This window comes from Tachysurus vachellii, chromosome 26, assembly GCF_030014155.1.
Source record: "Tachysurus vachellii isolate PV-2020 chromosome 26, HZAU_Pvac_v1, whole genome shotgun sequence".
In the NCBI taxonomy this organism is placed as follows: domain Eukaryota; kingdom Metazoa; phylum Chordata; class Actinopteri; order Siluriformes; family Bagridae; genus Tachysurus; species Tachysurus vachellii.
In genome coordinates, this window is record NC_083485.1 from 5,602,710 (window position 1) to 5,621,869 (window position 19,160).

Sequence of the window (19,160 nt, forward strand, 5' to 3'; positions counted from 1 at the left end):
AGAGCTGAGTGGTGAAAGGAGCCTCATCTGTCTCCTCATCATAAGACTTACTGACCATCCTCATCTGATCTCACCAAAACACTACAGGACACACAATCAGACCCAAATAAATTATAACAAAAGAGAAAGAAAAATACATCAATTATTGGACAGAACTGACCAAATCTCAGGACAATACACTGTGGCAACCTACCTAACCACAGTAACCAACCTGATGAAGACCCTGAGTAAATACAGACCGAGTGAACACAAGGGCTGGCAGTAGAACAGGGCCGATACAAACAGACCTGCTGCTGTAGAGAAGACAGACTCAGAGCTGTACAGACAAAGCTCCATTTCTTCACCCAGTGCAACAAATATAAAGAAATTCCCCAACATTACTTCCAGTCATTAAGAGACATCATCCCTGGGTTTCAGAGCTGGAGTAATATAGAGGAGCTCGCTGTGCTGTTGGGGGAAAAGAAGAACGCTGGATGATTGCAGCCAAATGTGTGACTGACTGCCACAACCCGAGGAACAACCACACCTCATGTCCTACATGTATATAACTTTATTTTATTCTGATCGTTATAAACTTTAAGTTCTATACCTAATTAATTACTTCTTAATACTAATGTTGTTGTGATCATCATTATTATTGTTGTTCCTTTTATTCTTTGCCTGAATCTATTCCTGTACACTGTAAGCACTACAGTCATGCTCAGGGAGAGAGAGAGAGAGAGAGAGAGAGAGAGAGAGAGGGAGGGGGACAGAGAGAGAAAGAAAGAGAGAGAGAAAGAGCGCGAGAGAGAGAGAGAGAGAGAGAGAGAGGGTGGAAGGAGTGAGAGAGAGAGAAAGAGAAAGAGCGCAAGAGAGAGAGAGAGAAAGCACACAAAAGAGAGAGAGAGAGCGCGAGAGAGAGAGAGAGAGAGGGAGAGGGTGGAGGGAGAGAGAGCGAGAGAGAGAGCACGAGAGAGAGAGAGAGAGAGAGAGAGAGGGAGAGGGTGGAGGGAGAGAGAGCGAGAGAGAGAGCACGAGAGAGAGAGAGAGAGAGAGAGAAAGCACGAGAGAGAGAAAGAGAGAGCAAGAGAGACAGAGAGAGCGAGAGAGAGACAGAGAGAGAGAGAAAGAGAGAGCGAGAGAGAGAGAGAGAGAGAGAGAGAGAGAGAGCGCGAGAGAGAAAGAAAAAGAGAGAGCAAAGGTGATATGAGGCTAGGAGGTTACAGCCTGTGCTCCTTACCGGATAGCCTTCTGTTTTCTTCTGGCACCACTTCAGTAGAGCGTTCCTCTTAGATCCCCCATACTCCCGCGCCAGAGCAGCCAGAGGGTCTGTTCTTTCCACACTGACACCAGGGACACACACACACACACAAACACTCCATGTCATTCACACTGCATCTGTGGATGTTTATGTGCACTTAAAGTATGCTTATCTGAATTTATTACTTTGGGTCTTTGTGTGTGTGTGTGTGTGTGTGTGTGTGTGTGTTGTAATGAGCTTGTGTGTCCAGGTGTACATGTGCCCACTATGCCAAGTGTTTTCTCTTTTTATTAATGTAAGAGTGAGAAGGTGAGTTTTAGAGTTCTGCTGCATGACAGATTGAAAGATCCTGGGAAGTGTGGAAGACACTGAGGTCATTGCTCTTAGAAATCACAGTGTGAGCACTGAGGCTGACTGAACCACCATTAATATGCATTAGGGGTCAAATGAAACCACAGTCACTGAGAGTACACTAATAATAAGCTCCTGTACTGTCATTTATTAAAAAAGGTTTAGTTACACGGTTTGTGTTCATAATGGAATAATATCTGGCAACCTCATCAGTTAAGAACATTAATACAGATGCAGGAATGCAACAAGTGTAGAAATTCCCCAGTAAGGAACGACTTTGCTCTAGTCATTTTTCTGGATAGGTGACTGTGTGTTGTGACGGCAGGAGATTTCTGTTTGCTCCAGAAGAAGAAGCATAATAAAAAATACTAATAATTAAACGCAATAAAAATATATACAGCATGATTATGTCTTTGTTCTGTCATGGGTGTGAGGGTTTGTATGTGTCCGTTCACATATCGTCAGAAATATTTGTAAAATGAAGATAAATTCTATACAGCTCTGCTTTTTTGTCCTGAACTGATCTCTTAGTGCCTCGAGTGGACGTTAATGAAGAGAAAATCAGAATGCGATAAGAATCTCGTTAAGCAGTTCTGTGTTCTGTAAATTTCTTGGAGGTTACGGTTGGTGTATTTTGGTGTGTGAATGTCAGCCTAACATTGTGTGTGTGTGTGTGTGTGTGTGTGTGTGTGTGCTTACTTGAGCTTACTGTTGGCCCTGCTGTAAGTGAATGAGGAAGTTCTGCTGCTCAGCGCGGCTGGAGTCTTGATGACTGACTCGAGGGACGGACTCTTTCTCATCAGAGACGAAGGCTTTAACTCGTCAACTGAAAACGAGACAGAGAAGTTGACAGCTGAGTTACAGATGCAGAACAAAAAGACAAGAAAAAAAAAAAACGGACATTGACTAATGATGTATCAAAGCTTCCAAAGTTAGTCATATTCGTTTCAATGGTGCTTTAAAAAAACTCCCATGACGAGTGACTCTGATTCACACAGCTGGGACTTTTGTGATTTCATTTCAGATTGATGGTGAAAACCGTGTCAGAGAAACATGAATAAAAAGAGCTAAGAATGAGAAAACATCTCTGATTGCCTGCTCAAGGGGCTGATAATTCAGGCACATTGACTTCTCTGACATGGAACAGCTGTGTTCATTGCTGTAATAAAAACAAAAAAGAATGTATGATTCAAACCCTGTATGAGTTTATACATGTTACACTGCCATAATAAGCTGAGCGTTACGTAAGGATTAATATTGGGACATCTTCAATGTCAGGATACTGTTGGATTATTTCTTAATAACAGTACAATACAGCGTGGTTTGATGTTTGTTCCTCTTACACCACAGTAATTTGCCAAGAGTTTGAATTAACCTTGTGGAATCTAGTTAAGTTAAAACGTATGTTATAGAAGCTATAAACATTAGTTCCCTCACCAACCTTTCTTGTGTCTCTCGACCTTAATAAATAAATAAATAAATAAATAAATAACCTACACACTAAACATAATAAAACCTGATAATAAAAAAAGATAATATTTGCACCAATGTTGACCAGAGAAGGCGATGTTGGAGCTGTTGCTATAGAAACGATATTGCATTAACATTTCAGCATGTGACACTTCCTGACCAATCAGATGTGCGAATGTTTCCGCCAACAATGCTGCGGTTTGTATAAAAAACTTGATTAGTACCTGAGTGAGACGAATCCACCAGATTGATTCTTCTTTCCAGGGATTTAGACAGAGGTTTGATACACGAAGGCCGCTGTGGTGAAACAAATGAGTCATTTCTAAACAAACGAATAAATAAAGCGCACACTCGTATATGGTGGGATTGTGTAACACCTGTATGGGTGACACAGCAGCCGCAGGAGCCGTGCGTACTGGGATTCCACTCAGGGGGCTTCTAGGAGACGTTGGGATCTGCACTGTACTGGCAGGTCCATCTAAAAAGGAGGTAGAAAAAAAAAAGTACATTCCAAATTGACAGCGAGACTGAAATACAGCTTTGGGTTGGTTATCCACCGATAATACACACAAGTCTAAATCTTTTGGAGCCTGTGTCCTGAGCAGCAGTGATTCATTAGCTGATAAACGCTCCCTGACAGCCATTTGGACCAGGCTTCATGAGGCCATTGTAAAAGTGCCATGATTACATGCTGTTAAGATGAATAGTTACAGCCATCAATAACAAGACTCTTTGTCTTATTATAACAAGGGCATTAAATAAACCTTCTATTCTTTTTTAGAGCAATGTTAAACATATATGACGTCAAAAAGTATGCAAAACTAGACAGAGCTGTAAGAGAATCTGAGAAAATGTGAGTCCTCACTCTTCACAGATGTGTCAAAGGACTTGATGAGGGATTTGACGGTGGCTTCTGACTCTGAAGGTGTGCTGCTTTCAGTCTCACTACCAGGTGCATTCTGGGTCATGGCAATCCCACACCACTGAGGACTGCTCTCCGAATCCGAAAGACTCCCTTCCTCTTTCCGTGACCTGTCAATCAAACAAATACAAATGCGATACAAAGTGGAAGATTTTGGATGGTAGTAAAAAAAAAGTTGCTGCTTAGATTGAACTACTGAACTATGACAAAATCCGACATCGAGTATTAATCCCAAGCCCCTACAGCCGATCTTCATCAGTTAGCATGCGTTCTGATATTTCACGCGTAATATATTAATAATCACAAACATCTTCACACTTCACAAACACTGAATTCTTAACTGGTCCCAAGCCATTACAAGTACATCTGACTTCCTGTAGATGGATGTGCTGAAACATGGGAAAGCAAAAGCCAAAATCCCAGTGGAAGCTCCAGAGAAAAGACGCTCAGCCGTGTATAGAACCATAACAAAATGATTTATTAATGCCAAATCGATTAACAATCAAGATAAAAAGGTGAATACACCTTCATACATTAATAACCGTAAACGATCCAAATTAACAGCATTTTTTTGACATCAGTGAACATGTCACAGTAACAAAGGTTTAAAATCCAACAGCAAAAAAAAACAAAAAGACAAAAACAAAATATGCTTTCTCTGTATGAATGTACAATCATAATTGCGGTTCGGTCATATCCTGAAAGTTATATAGCTGTAAGTGCTGTATGGCTGAAAAATCAAGAGAGAATATTGTATGCTTTCGAGCATGTGATTCATGGCTTAGTGAAACCTGAGATATTTAAGTATTTCATTAAGGACGTACGGATCGAATGAGTGTTCAGTGTTTAAGAGATGAGGAGAAGATATCGTACTGTTATACGGTCTTAAAAACTATTTTAAAAATCTTTCAAATTGATTTTTTTTTTATGGGGGTGTTCAACTAAAACCAAACTGAAATCCCATCGCGCCATCTAGTGGTGACTGGCAGACATGACGCTAAAGAATGTAATTCATTCGGGTTATTAAAGTCAGAAAATATGTTACATCTTGTAAATCACAGGAAACTTGACTGTCAGACAAAAAGAAGTCAATACATCTTTGTTGATGTAAACACTCAGAGGAAGCATGAACAGTACAGTGTGTGAAACCACAAGGCAGAGCGAGCCAGACTGGAACTATTACGCCGACTCGGTCTCAATCAGAGTAAATTATACTAGAATTAAATCACACAAGCAGGTCATTGTAATGAAGATACACACGACCAACAAAACACACACACACAGAAAGTGCTAGTTTAGTTGCAATGCAAATCTTTCCAAGGTTGTATGTTATATAATCTGTTAAAAAATACCCATAAAAGATGTTCATTTTACTCCTTTAGTCCAACATTTACTAACAGTACAATGGATTCTTCACAAATTAGCACAAGCTAAAGCCAAATTATCAAACATAAGGAACCCGTTCGTTTAATAAACGCAGTTTGAACAGTTTAAAAGGTCAATTTATAATTTATGATGCGTGTGATCCAACTGTAAAAAGTTCCAGCCTTGCTTTCTGCAAATAAATACTTCATTAAGTCTTTCATGCAAACAAAAGTAATGTGATTTTAAAAAAATAATAAAAATGAAGCATTTTTGTGGTTAAAGATTCATTTATTACACAGCAATACTGAAATTGTAGTAGACACAAACTCTCTCTCTCTCTCTCTCTCACACACACACACACACACACACACAATAATACTGTCAACTGGTCAACTGAGTAATACTGTATTCTTTATTTTCCCTCCACTGCTGTCTTGGTGCTTTCAAATGCTGATCCAGCACTGATTCTGAAAGACAAAGGAGAAAACAAAATGTCCACGTGAAATGGGATCTGATGCATCTTATTTAATATAAATGAAGAAATAAACAACCCAGAAATTCTAAACACCTTATGCCATTATGTATGGCCACATGACCAGGTCAGATGCTCATTCCGTTATCATGCATGTCTTTGAATGCGCATTAGCACTGTGTTTATCATAAATGAATTCTGCAAACCTCACAGGCAATTTAATGTAAGATATCAGCTTTGAGTTTCAGTTTATACTTTCTAGAAAATGTTCATAAGAAACAGCGCAGTAACTGCCACGAACTGCTGGTGGCACCAAATACCAAGAGGTGGAAAGAAGAACTAATAAGCACAGCAAACCAGGCAAAGCAAAAACAGGAAACAAAATTGGAAGCACATTCAAATAAAGGACAGAAAGAACAACCATTCAGACATTAGGACCAAAGGCAGGAGATAATAAGATCAGCACACAAGCTCTTACATACAGTCATTAATTCTTCCACTCTGGTAGATCCATCCATTCACTACTCATTTAGTACAAGAGCTTGGCTGTCACTAACAGTACACTCACCTGGGTGTTATATAAAGGTGGTCATGTCTGAGGAAAATCCTTTAGAGAGCGACCTCAGGGAGCGTCTGAGGAAGACGGGATAGCGAGGTACATGGGCTAGTCCGTTTGGGTGCAGTGGGGAGAGTAAAATACAGGTATGTGCAGATCTTTAATGATCTGGCAACCTTGAGACTTACAAAATGTGTCATCGCTACAGTTTTTGGAGCAACCTCGTAAGATTTAGCAGATACGGTATTGTTGTTTCTGCTCGACTGCAATCTAAAAGCCGATATGTTTACTGAAAACTGACCTGCCATACTTATCTGGTACAAACCTGAAAAAAGATCACATGTATAATCAGCTCTTAGATCAGTATTCAATAAAACGTACTCGACTGCACCCGTTCGTTCAGAGACCTACAGGAAATGCAACCGGGAAATCAAAGCGTGGAGTGACTTGTTAAGGGGAGAGACAGAAAAATAAATAACGTCAATGAAATGAAAATGCTACTGCTCAGCAGAATCATGCAGGAGACGCAGAGAAAACATCCAGCAGGATAGGAGAGGGGACACACACAAGGGATTAGGACACAAAACTACAGGACCGCTCGGACAATACCGTGACCTCAGAGACTTGTCTCCTATGCTGAAACTCGGCCACGTCTCATTCATTATGTGGTCTAATGTACGTCCTTTGAGAGGGCAGATGTGCACACGTGACAAGCTGTGTTAATGCTCCGCATATTTCTAGTGGTTATTCGACCAAATGTTCAATGCATAAAATTGAATGACAACAGTGCTTAATGATATTGTGTCTTATTATTTAATTTGCATGAAAACCAATGATAAATACAAAAAGAATTCAAATCTATTTTGAAGCATTTATAAGACTGAGGTTGAATTAAATGACCGTAGTGAGCAGGCTCTATATCAGGCAGGTTTCAGACAGCACTGTCTTAACGAGCTGAGAGAGGACAGTACAGGGATTTGTAAAAGAGCAAAGGATATAAAAGCAGCAGAGGGTTTTACAGCTCGGTCGTTTCCTGTGACTTCGGTGTTTGTCTGAAGAGTTCAGTAGAAGTCCCTAAACCTGTGAGCCTTAAAATCCCATAAGTGAATAATACCGAAGAATGAAGGTCTTCTAGATACTATGTTATAACTGATGCAAAACTCAGCTGCTACTTAATGAGAAACTTTATCATTTTGCGAGATTTGTAAATTGACCTGCTTAAAAGACAGACCACGTGTTTGAATCCAGTTATATTCAGACGACAGTACGTGCTACTGACTGGAGCTCCTGAGTTGAGAAGAGTTTTACTGTACCTGGCCCCCTGTATGTGCTCGAGCTCTGTAGCCAGACTGGAACTGCGCTCCTGTTCCTCTTGCAGCCGTCTGCGCAGTGTCCGCACTTCCTGTTGAGCCTCCACCTTTATGTCATTCGCCACGACCACGGCTGTCTGCAGGTCAGCTTGAAAACGCCGCCATTCCTGTGTCTCCTCCTAAAACACACAAACACACAGACACACTTGGCTACAAAGCTTGCAATGAATATTTTGAAGACATCCGCCTAAGCTCAGACAGCTGTCAATGCTTAATCTTAACAAGCTGGCTTGAGTAAATTTCATTGTTAATTTGATGTAATTCATTCCATTCATAATTAAATTCGAACATGGGTGGTTAATGGTGGGGGGAAAAGTGACCAAACTTACTTTTATTTGTTTGCTCATGGCTTTCATCTGCTTGTCCTGCTCGGTCTTATGCTCCTCCAGCCGCTTGATTTGACCTTAAAAAAACAAAACAAAAAACAAAACAAAACCCAAAAAAAAAAAAAAAAACACAAACGGAAACCAAATAAAACTCCAGGTATAAAAAATATGTTGCTACTTGTTTCAAACTCAGCTGTCTAGAAAGATTAACAACTATATATATTTATGCTGTGTAAGTGGAGTGATTTCATTAAAGCTTGGCATGGAATGATTAAACAGATGTGTCAAATGTTTGAATAAGGACAATAATAAAGTATCAGTCCACCCAAACTGCTGCAATTTATTTAAGCTGTTGCAGTGGGTTAAACGTGACTCTGCTTATTACAGCCTCCAGTCTTCAGCAGGAAGAGGGCTGGGAGAACATTCTCATATTTTCATGCTTTTAAAGCAGCTAGAGAGCTACTGTATGTGCAAAAGAAAGAAAGAGAAAAAAGACAAAGAAAGAGAGGAAGGCTTCATACTTTCTAGGTCCAAGATGATTTGGTTGGTGTGTAATTGAACTGCCCGGTGCTGCTCCACCTGGTCCTCCAGCTCAAAAATGGTGTCTTTAAGGTCCTTTATCTGGTTCTCGTCATCTCTGCTCTTCTGCTCCAGTGCAAGCATGCTGGCTTTGTGATCTTGCTCCTGTGACTCCAAACTCTCCTCATGCTTCTGTTGGTCTGCTTCGGCCTGCGCATATACAAGATGATTCGAAACAGTTAAGAAACTCCTGGAGTACTAATGGGGTTAACGGACAAACTCAGCAGCTGACAAAATGCCATTCATCCAGCAAGCGCTCGCGCTCCAGCAGTGGTACCACTGTTTTTTTCCTGGCCTGTGACGTCAACCTTAAACTCACCTACAATGATCAAAATAGTCCACATATCTATTTATACTACTATTGCAAATGGAATAATAAAGAAGAAAGAACATCTTTCTGCCTCTGGATCATCATCATGCATTTGGACCTATGCTACCAGAACTAATTCCATTTACAAACTATTTATGCTAAGCTTGCGAGTTTACTTTAACTTACAATGCCGTTTAAACCTTGTCGGATGGCCGGATTTCCATGAGGCATAAGGACACTCACACACACTTCTCTCTCTAATTTAGTAAAATATCAGTGATCTTCAAAGAGAAATGAACCTCAGTGTCTACAATAGTCCGATCCCGACTAATGAGGTGGGGCATATGACCACATCTAACCACACACACTCACACACACTCACTTAATTCTCTCTAGTCTGAATGAATAGTAGGATGAATAGTTACTAATTCACGAGTACTTTACTAAATCACTGTTTATTGCTCACTGTTGTTGTAGGTTTATGATTTCAATTCAAGTCATTTCTGGTGTAACTGATGACTGAGTACACTTACAGGTAACGAACCTGAGGCAAACCACACAGTGCATGTGTACATATTAACGGTCAATGTCACTAATTCAACTGTTCAAGGCAACACGACTTTCCACCTCCTGTCGTATTACAGCAAAACATGAAATAGGATACTTCCCTCTCATTCATATGAAAATGAAGCTCTACAGTTGTACACACTTTTGTCTATGTCATTATCTTAGGAACTATAAGAAAAATACCTGAGCAGGATTATTTGTGCTGTCCTCCATTAAGGTCAGCAAATGTGAACAGTCTGCAGTAATGCACAAGATGTGCTTTACGATGTGCTGTCACTATTTTCTTTCAGTTTTGAGGTCAATAATAAACTTCAATTCTTGACAAAAAGGTCAAACGTAATACGCCTCTCAGAACATTTGACAGTGTTGGCATGCTGAAGTAGGGATGGATGTGATACAGCAGGTTAAACAAGTGATATATAGATATGTGAAAATAGCAGTTACTGTATGTTGGCAGAAAGTTATAGTCGCCTCCAGAAAGTTGCAACCTAAATTCCTTTTCTTTCTTTTCTTTTTATTTTCACTCATTCATTTTCAGTAACTGCTATTCTGGGCAGGATGGCAGTGTATTACAGTCTGGACTCCATCCAGGGAACACTGGGCGTGAGACAGGAATACACCCTAGATGGGATGCCAGTGCATTGTGTGGCACCCTGCATACACACATTCGCACACTAATTTACATCTGGGGAAATTTTAGAGTCCCCAAGTCCACGTTACTCTGTGCACTTTCTTTATTTATAATCAGTTTCTTTTCTAGGGTGAACAAATAAAGTCACTGGTGAAAAGGTTACACGTGTTCTTACCAAGACGCATCATTTGATTGCATCTAAACCTAAAAACTAGCACAATTAAAGTACGACAAGCTAAGTCAGGGTTTCGCCTGCCATGGAAAGGCTTAGGCGAAGCTCCAAGTGTTTCTGTGGAGCTCCTTATGCTGTATGAACATAAAAAAGGCATTTAGGCAAGCAATCTGAATGAATGCAAAATAGCGATGTTCTGCATGCTGGATATGTGTCCTATTAGCTACTCAACGTTAGTTGAGCTTTTTCTAATTTGTTTGCTAATTTGCTCAAAGGAGATCGTACCCACCCAATTGGCCTGGCTCAGGATAAGTCACGTTGCCTTATCTAACTTAACATCAGAAGCTAAAAGCTAGCTCAACATGCTTCCAGATTTTTTTTAATAGCCTAAAATGGATTTAGGATCGCTCTTGTTAAAGAACGCTGACGGCTACCAAAGGAAAACGAGGAGCAAGCCGAAGGGTTTGGCTCCCTGGCAGCAGTTAAGTCAGAAGACAGACTAAAGGAGGGACAGTTATTATGTGCTAATGAGTTTTATGAGGTACAGGACTCATAACTGTCACGCATGTATATCTTTTCATTCTTATAGATGATGTGGACTTTAAAACATATAAATAGAACAACAATGCAACTGAAAAAAGAGGTAATAACAGAGAGTGCATTTAAAGAAGACCCTCTGTAAATTTCTTCACAGAAGAATTTGAACAACCTTTGACTCATCTAATAGAAGAGAATAAGACAGAAATCCGATCGATCCAGTAAAGGACGACACAGAGCTGTTTGCTTTTTGACAATCAAAATATCATAGCTGACTCTCTACAAAAAAACCTGTTAGGCCAAAACATGTCATATACTGTTATATACCTTTTTTGCAAGTGTTTGTGCAGTTATACTCATAATGTGTGTGTGCAGAATCTAATCGTGTCCAACAGACATTCATGGACTAACATGTCAAGTGATGAGCTCAAGGCCAAATTCGAGGCTAAATTCCAAACAACGCTGTGCAGTATATCAAATCCCATGTACCAATATTTAATTTATTAGCCTCTTTGTTTTTGTAGCATTGCATAAACTGTAGCATGTTTGCCTAGAATTATTCTGAAACTACCAGGGAAAAAGGAACCGTGACCCCATAAACTCTAAACGCTGAGAACTCCTTTCCATTGAGAATTTTTTTACTTAAATGATATGCTGTATTGATATTTTTGCTATTGTGCCTATTTTTAGATAGTGAAAAATCCCCAATTTCCACTATTACTTAACTGGTAATTAAGCAGGATGTGCCCTTTTTATTGTCGCTGTTGTCCACCTACCATCATTACACCACCATTAGTCTGTTGACTTGTTCAGTAAAGGTTCATTAAAGGTCACTCTGATATCAGCTAGGCAACACTGCAACAAACAAACACCTCAGACACCCCTGGCTTGTTCAGTGGGGAACAGGATATCTGTAAAGCTGCCTTGAGACAGTGTCTACTGTTAAGTTAAAAATGTTATGAAGTAAAACGGAATTGAAGTGCTTGTTGTTTTTGGTACTTTTTGAGTAGCCAAATCAGTGTGTGATCCTTGACCAAACCTTGCCGTGTCAGCTCTAAGCTTATTTTACTAGAGAGTTAGGATGGAGAAAATAAATGTAAAGGTGTAATTTGCTCCAGTCTGGTGCACGAAGAATGGATTTTGGTTAGAGAACAACCTGAGAATAAAGTGACAAGAAGTAGACAAGTCGAGGGCACAGCCCCAACCCCAGTATTTCTGGGACTGAAGAATAATAATACATGTTTTAAAGCAGTGAGTCTATGATAGAGAGACAGTTACTGTACAAGGAGAAGGTAGCTGAGACACATACCTTACTGAGCAAACCCTGAATCCGCTCTGTGTCCTTGTGAGCCTGCAGCAGCTCCTGTTTCAGCTCAGTGCAGATAAGCTCCAGTTTGTCTCTGTCTGTGTGTGCAGCCTTTAGTAAGGCCTGCAGCTCTGTGCTATTGCTAGCACTCTGGAATGCATTCAGCTCCAACACCTTCTGCCTCTCTGTCTCAACCTGGGCCTTTAAGCATTCATTCTCCACCCTCAGAGCAGCCACAGCTTGATGCTGTTCCACTGTTAGCCTTGTTGCCTCTGCTCCAGCCTCCTTCTCCCTTTCCAGCTGATCCTTGAGGACATCCAGCTCTTCTTTTAAGCCTCTTACAGCTGCCGTTGCTTCCTGATGCTCTTTTTCCAAAGCTCTTAGACTCCCTGTAAGCTGCTGTTGAATGTCCACCAGTTTCTCCCTCTCAAAGCGTGAGCTTTCTACCTGCTCAGCCAGACGCTGTTCCAGCTCTGCAGCCCTAGATGTGCGGGAAGCCTCAACTTCCTGATTTTGAACATGCTCTCTGAGTCTCTGCAGCAAAGACTCGTTCTTTTGTGCCAAGAGCTCAACACGTTCCCTCTGCTGCTGCAGGGAGGTCTGCAAAAGACTCTTCTCTTCAGATAGACGCTCATTCTCTGCTGTTAGTTCTTGTACGACCTGCTGCTGGTCAGCTAGCTCTTGTAGAGTGGCCTGAAGCTCCTCTGCTGTGCTGTGGTGGCTCTCCTCCATTTTCTGAATGCGCTCTGTGAGACACCGCAGTGATAGATCTTGCTCCTTGAGGCTTGGGGCAATGCCCTTGGTGCAGCTACTGACTGAGTCTGAGCACAATGGGATTTTCTCAAACTCGGAGGAGTCCGGTGACGGAGACCCTTTGGTAATGTCGCTACCAGATGATACAGAGGATTTAACTGGGCTACCGTGGAGTGGTCCACCTGCTGTCATTTTGGTGCTGCAAATCTCTGGTACAACCCCATTCAGAGAGGGTTTGTTTGGACTGGCAAGTGATGTAGAATTGGTAATGGTATTATCACACAAGACTGGAGAGTTCTCTAAAAGGATAACCTTTTCCTTTAGAGTCTGATTCTCTTGCTGCAAGACAGACAACTCTTTTTGAAAGCACCTGTTCTTCTTCTTCATCTCCTCAACTAATGTTTGTGTATCTGTGGAATTCGACTCAATTTGCTCCCTCTCTGACGTCCCATCCGGTGTGCCAGCCTCCTGTGGAGAGCCTTTCCCTCTGTACCTTTGCAGCTCCATCCGTAACTTGCTTATCTCAAATTCTTTGGCCTTGGCTTCAGCTAACAATTCTTTAACCTGACACTCCAGGAGGGCCCTGTCTGCACTCTCGGCTTCTACCTTTGACTTGACCGAACTGCGGGAATGTTTTGCAAGGGCAGACAAGCTAGATGTGCTTGCACTGGGGATCATCTTTTTGGTAGACGAGGTCCTTAGCTGGTCTCTTAGTGGAGTGCGGTCTCTGGAAATGGTCTGGGGGATGTCACGCGGAGCAGGTATTCCTGACTTTTTGGTTGAATGGATACCTACAGAAAAACAAAGTAAGATTGATCAATTATGAATGATCAATTCACGATTAGCTGTGAATGCTGCATCTAATTTGCCAGTTTATCCATTCCCATCCACTAGCTAGGAAGTTTAAAAGCAAGCATGTTCTTTCTCTGAGACAAAATGAAACCAACCACCAAGCATTTTTCAAATTGCATCTCATGCTAGGTAACAAGGCATTTCTACTGGGAAGAAACTTGCTCTTTTTCACCTACATGACCTCACAATTTAACTGTCTTGCACTACAGGCAATCGTTGAGATTTGAGCTTTCTATCTCCTAAAGATAGAGCACCACCTGGGAGCCAATATTATTGAATTTTCAGCGGTATTAAAGAATTTTCATAGAACTTTCCGTATGTGACACATTCTGTTCATGGTAAAAGGGTGAACAATGTTTTGTACCAGTGTTTTGTTTTTTTTGCAGTGTAGCAGTGCAATTTCTTTTAGTTAACCACTATTCAAAAGAGATTTTGTCAAGGTCACTTGGTCTAAATCCCATCTTTCATTTCGAAGTATCAGTGTTAGACATTATTCATTCAGTCCAGCCAGTGACTAGACAGAAAATGTTTTGTATCATCGCATTCAAATGGCCACCAGGCACTGCCTCTTGTACTTCAACCACAAGCACCACAAGCATCGAGTGACACCAGAAAGTCACACAACCCATAAAATTGGCTTGGGGTAACACAAGCCCCGTGTGTACAGTTGTATTGTGAAAGGTTTACTGTTGGCATTAGAAGTATCAGCAAACAAACACGGGGCTCTTTCTGAAACTGATGACAAAGCTCCTGTAGTGCAGGGAATGTTCTACAACAGTATGTGGGGTTTACAATGAAAACACTGTGCTTCAGGGCAAAAAGTGCCAACTCATTGGATGACTATTGACTACACAAAATAAGAGTAAACCTTCGTTGGATGTGCTGGATGTGATATCAGTTGTCCTGCTTGCAATAGTAATAATGTGCAATAGATTTTATAAGAATTTTAAAGCAATATTTACCCTTGCAAGCTTTCTCTGACAAGTATGTGAGCAGAATGTTGCATTCCTGATTAATTATCCTGTGCTACGTGTCTATATCTCTCTGTGGACTAAGGTCAAACCATAGGTTTACAGAGATCTGAAATGATGACTAAACAGAAATAAACAGTAGTTGGGAGGAAATGTGATGTCTTTATGTGAAGACAGAGACGTATCTTAATGTGTAGTTGAATGTGCTGACATCTTCAATATACTCAGCATGACTTCTAACTGGAGCTGGATAATAGACACACAAATAGACCACATCTGCAAAGTTTTACAAAGGATGCTTTGTCAAGCACAAAAAGTAATTCTCAGCTGCAGACCTGAAACCTGTCCAAGGCAGTGGTAAAAGGTGTCTATAAAGTCTAAGGTTTTAAAACCTACACTTAAGACCAATAATAATACCTTTGTGAATCACTATGCATAGCCATAAGGCTCTTGATAAGAAGCCACCCAAAACCTGCCACAAATCCACATGTTCACACCTTCCTCAAGATCAGGATTTGACGGATTTGAAGTAGTTGTCACGTTACCATTTGAAAAACATTTATTCCTCCTCTAAATATTCTCACCTCATTGGTCTTAAACCGAATAAGGCTTATATGCACTACAAAGAAAAAGGTAATAGCTTTTACAGCCAAGTGGAGGAGCTGTGCTGAATAAGAATATACAGAATGGGGAAATCTAATAGAGAACTTCAGAAGTATTATCGTTATTCCACTGCATGAACTGGAATAGTATTTAGAGAGGAAAAAAAATCCAATTAATTTGACTTTTGCTAATTCAATTTTTTAAATATTAATGCAGATATAAATAATGCCTAGTAACCTGTTCTAGTCTCTTGAAATCCCATCTAAAAGCAGTGTAACCATAGTAACACTTAAGATGTTTCACACCTATCGAATGAGGACAAATTGAGGCTGTGGGGTGGCGTAACAGGAATCTTCATGACCAGTATACAGTAAGTCCTGCAGTCACACAAACAGAAGCATCGAACAACAGTTAGATTACAGCAACAGTATTTTTTTAATGAGTGCAAGGCAAAAGAAAGTACAAAATGTAAGAAATTGTGCCAATTGCATGGAAAGACAATGAGGGCCTGAATGCTTGGAAATAAGGACAAAGCAAAAAGGGAAAATGAGAAAGCTGCTTTTGTACAGCCACTGAAAGCCACCATTTTAAGGATGTGTCAAAAGATAGACTTTAAATGAAATACGAAAAGTCCTGAATGTCCTTTAAAAAAAAGAGGGAGGCTCCTTTTTTTAATGACCCAGTGTAACAGAGTAAATCATCTTCTTGATGGTGATACATCATCTGAATAAAGCAGGACACTGATGCTACTGGGTTTTGACACTGACTTATACAAGGCAGTGAGTGGCATCATTTTCTAAGTTACTACATGAGTGTAATGACTAATTTCATTATTTATTATTATTTTTATTTAAAATTTTCTCTCCAATGAAAAGTGTGTATGATGACGATATGACTTTAGCAGTGATTATCAACAGATTCTGACAGAACGACTGTTCAGGTTCAAAATCACAAAATCACACACTCTTCCTAATCATGCTGTTAGGTGAGTGAATATTTCACTTTCGGCTAGTTTGGATTCCCAGTACGTGATGGCTAATGGTCATGGACTGAAATGTTACTGGTGCTAATAACACAAAATTTCTCGATTGCAATCAAGCCGCATTTTCTGACTGACTGGATCAGGAAAAGCACCATGTGACATAACTTTTCAAATATTATTCGTTTATAATATAGTGATACACCACTGTATCATACTGAACCATATTTTCATTTATGTGTGTAACTGCATTATGGAGAAAGGACATGAAGTCATCTGTCGTTCATGCTGGATGAGGTTTGGACTTTTAGTACAGTAGGAGATATGGATGGTTCTCTGCATAACCTGTTTGTTAGAGTACAGTACATTTTTAAATGACCCCTGGACTAATTAACTGCATGCCAGAGTGCATACAGATAAGCAACTACTGGAAGCTATGAGTCAAGCATTGTCTTGCAACAGTGGCATGGCACATGACAGGACTGGAATGCTAAGAATTCCTCTGAGGTTGTGTGCTTTCTGCACGGAGTTACCAGTCTGCACTGATTTGAGGCCAGCTTCCATTCATAAAGCTCCTTAGACCTTTACACGAATTAGCCGAATGGTTACAATCCTTCTTCTGTAGAAGAGGAAGTTCAAACAAGGCCATTTTCCACGTGTTATTGAGGAGTTAGGCCCTGTAAGGCTGTCGCCCTTTCCTGTTGTCCTGCCAGTAAAAACTGCCAGCACATTGGAGCAGATTCCACACATGTACACAGTACTGAGACAGAAGATACTGCTGCCATTCCACGTTGTATCCTGTCATGCCGGGGAAAACAGGATAAAAGTTCCATCTGCGTCAGTGTGGTAACATGCAAAAAATGTTACCATCAGAAACACAGTCAATTTGCAAGATGTTGTTCCTTCCTCATCCCTTGCTCAGTTCAATTCGGGTTTTGTGTGCCTTTTTCACTTATTAGTGAAAAAGGCAGAAGCAAACGAGGCAAGGTAAAACTACCTGAGATGACATGAGGAATATTGAGTCAAGAGGAGCGAGAATTTTTTGGGTGATACCAGAGACAATTATAAATCACTTCTCTTCTACAACTGTATACTGTAAATGGGGATGTGGTAGCTTAGTGGCTAAAGGCGTTGGACCACTAATCGGAGGGCCGCGAGTTTAATTCCCAGCTCCACAATACATCCACTGTTGGGACGTTGAGTAAGGTCCTCAACTCTAAATTGCCAAGGTGTATGAAATGAGATAAATGTACATGTCTCTGGTTAAGGGCGTCTGCCAAATGTAACTGTTGTAAACGTTTACAATGTAAATAAATGTAAAGTAATTTGAAGAGTACTTGGTGAGTTGAAATGATGTTCAGTATCAGCTCATTGAGACATATACAAGAGTCTGCTAAAGCGATAGTGTGTCTGTGGAAATACAAATCTTTAAAAGTATCTAAGGTGAGTCACAGGTTCCCTAAAGCTTAGGCGTTCCCGGCAAGTCAGATGCAGATGCCAAAAGCTGTTTGACTCTTTTTTTTTTTTTTTTTTCCCCCAAATGCCCTGCCTTTGCTCTGCAGCAGGATGTGACATCATGTGACATCAAGTCTGCAGCATTGAAACATTTGTTGATCCTGTATTAGTAGTTTATTATAACGTTGTGTGTTTCACTTTTAATGGAATTTGACACTGTCAAGAGCCTCTTGTTACTCCAGACACTTTGACTGCTTTTAACATTCATTCCTCATTTAATCTACTCATAAACTATTTGGCACAGATATTATATGTACAGTAGATTGATGATAACCCTTATTTTCCAGGAAATGTTTGAGTTTGGCTGGCACATCAAAGCATTTTTCTTCTTTTCCCTTTTGCCATTGTTGAGTAAATCCTTTGGTTCCTGGTCTAGGAAATTGCATAGCAGTCTTGTGTGCAATCATGTAATGGCCTGCCACAGTGCCTGTATAAGCTACACTGCTCTCAGCAGTAACACATCAAACTGTCAGTCCTCACAGTGAGTCAGCTCTTTTACTATTCTGCTTAGTGTACTTCACAAATAGGCATTCAATCCCCCTCTGTGCTGAAAAGTACAACGATTTACTGTGACTTCATAGCTTATCAGAAATCCACAGACTTTATTTTGCTTCGTGTACTGCTATTTATTTCACACTACTAACCCCTGTGGAGAAAATACAACCCTACACTGGGTCTGATGTCCAATCTCATAATCGTGCTTAGTCTGAGGTTTAGGAGATTTAAATTCACACAGACAACCGAGGCTTGACCTTCTCTTAGCCATAGCTCACGGTCTAACTGAAGCACTGTCTCTGTTTCCCAATGTGGAACACCAAAAGCCAGAAAGCACGTCCTATGATGAACCACCACGTAATTTTTGCTGAGTATGTGGCACTGTTAAGTGTCTTAGCGTGCTCGAACTAAAATGCTGGGCACTCAACTAAGCCACGCAGTCATTCAGATGCCTGACCAAGAGGAACATCACTAAGCTTCAAGGGGAAGAGGAAGTCAGTGAACACAATATTTCCTCATAGGTCCTTATTGATACATTGACAAAGGAAATAAAGTGCATGCTAAATACACATCTGAAATATTCATGATACATGATGGTGCTGCAAACTATATCATACACTCACTCTCACTCATTTTCTACCGCTTATCCGAACTACCTCGGGGCACGGGGAGCCTGTGCCTATCTCAGGTGTCATCGGGCATCAAGGCAGGATACACCCTGGACAGAGTGCCAACCCATTGCAGGGCACACACACACTCACATTTACTCACACAATCACACACTACGGACAATTTTCCAGAGATGCCAATCAACCTAC

The 19,160-nt window shown here is 40.6% G+C and overlaps 1 protein-coding gene across 7 annotated transcripts in view; it reads right to left on the reverse strand.

Annotated features, from left to right (window-relative positions):
- Positions 1–19,160, reverse strand: part of specc1 (sperm antigen with calponin homology and coiled-coil domains 1) — a 73,632-nt gene that overhangs the window by 24,049 nt on the left and 30,423 nt on the right. For all 7 annotated transcript variants that reach the window (XM_060862587.1, XM_060862583.1, XM_060862582.1 and 4 more), the window contains 9 exons: positions 12,178–13,718; positions 8,594–8,801; positions 8,076–8,149; positions 7,690–7,865; positions 3,927–4,093; positions 3,439–3,539; positions 3,286–3,358; positions 2,291–2,417; positions 1,220–1,322 (listed from right to left, as the gene is read on the reverse strand). In XM_060862587.1, coding sequence (XP_060718570.1) covers positions 1,220–1,322; positions 2,291–2,417; positions 3,286–3,358; positions 3,439–3,539; positions 3,927–4,093; positions 7,690–7,865; positions 8,076–8,149; positions 8,594–8,801; positions 12,178–13,718 — 2,570 coding nt within the window. The remainder of the gene's footprint in view (positions 1–1,219; positions 1,323–2,290; positions 2,418–3,285; positions 3,359–3,438; positions 3,540–3,926; positions 4,094–7,689; positions 7,866–8,075; positions 8,150–8,593; positions 8,802–12,177; positions 13,719–19,160) is intronic.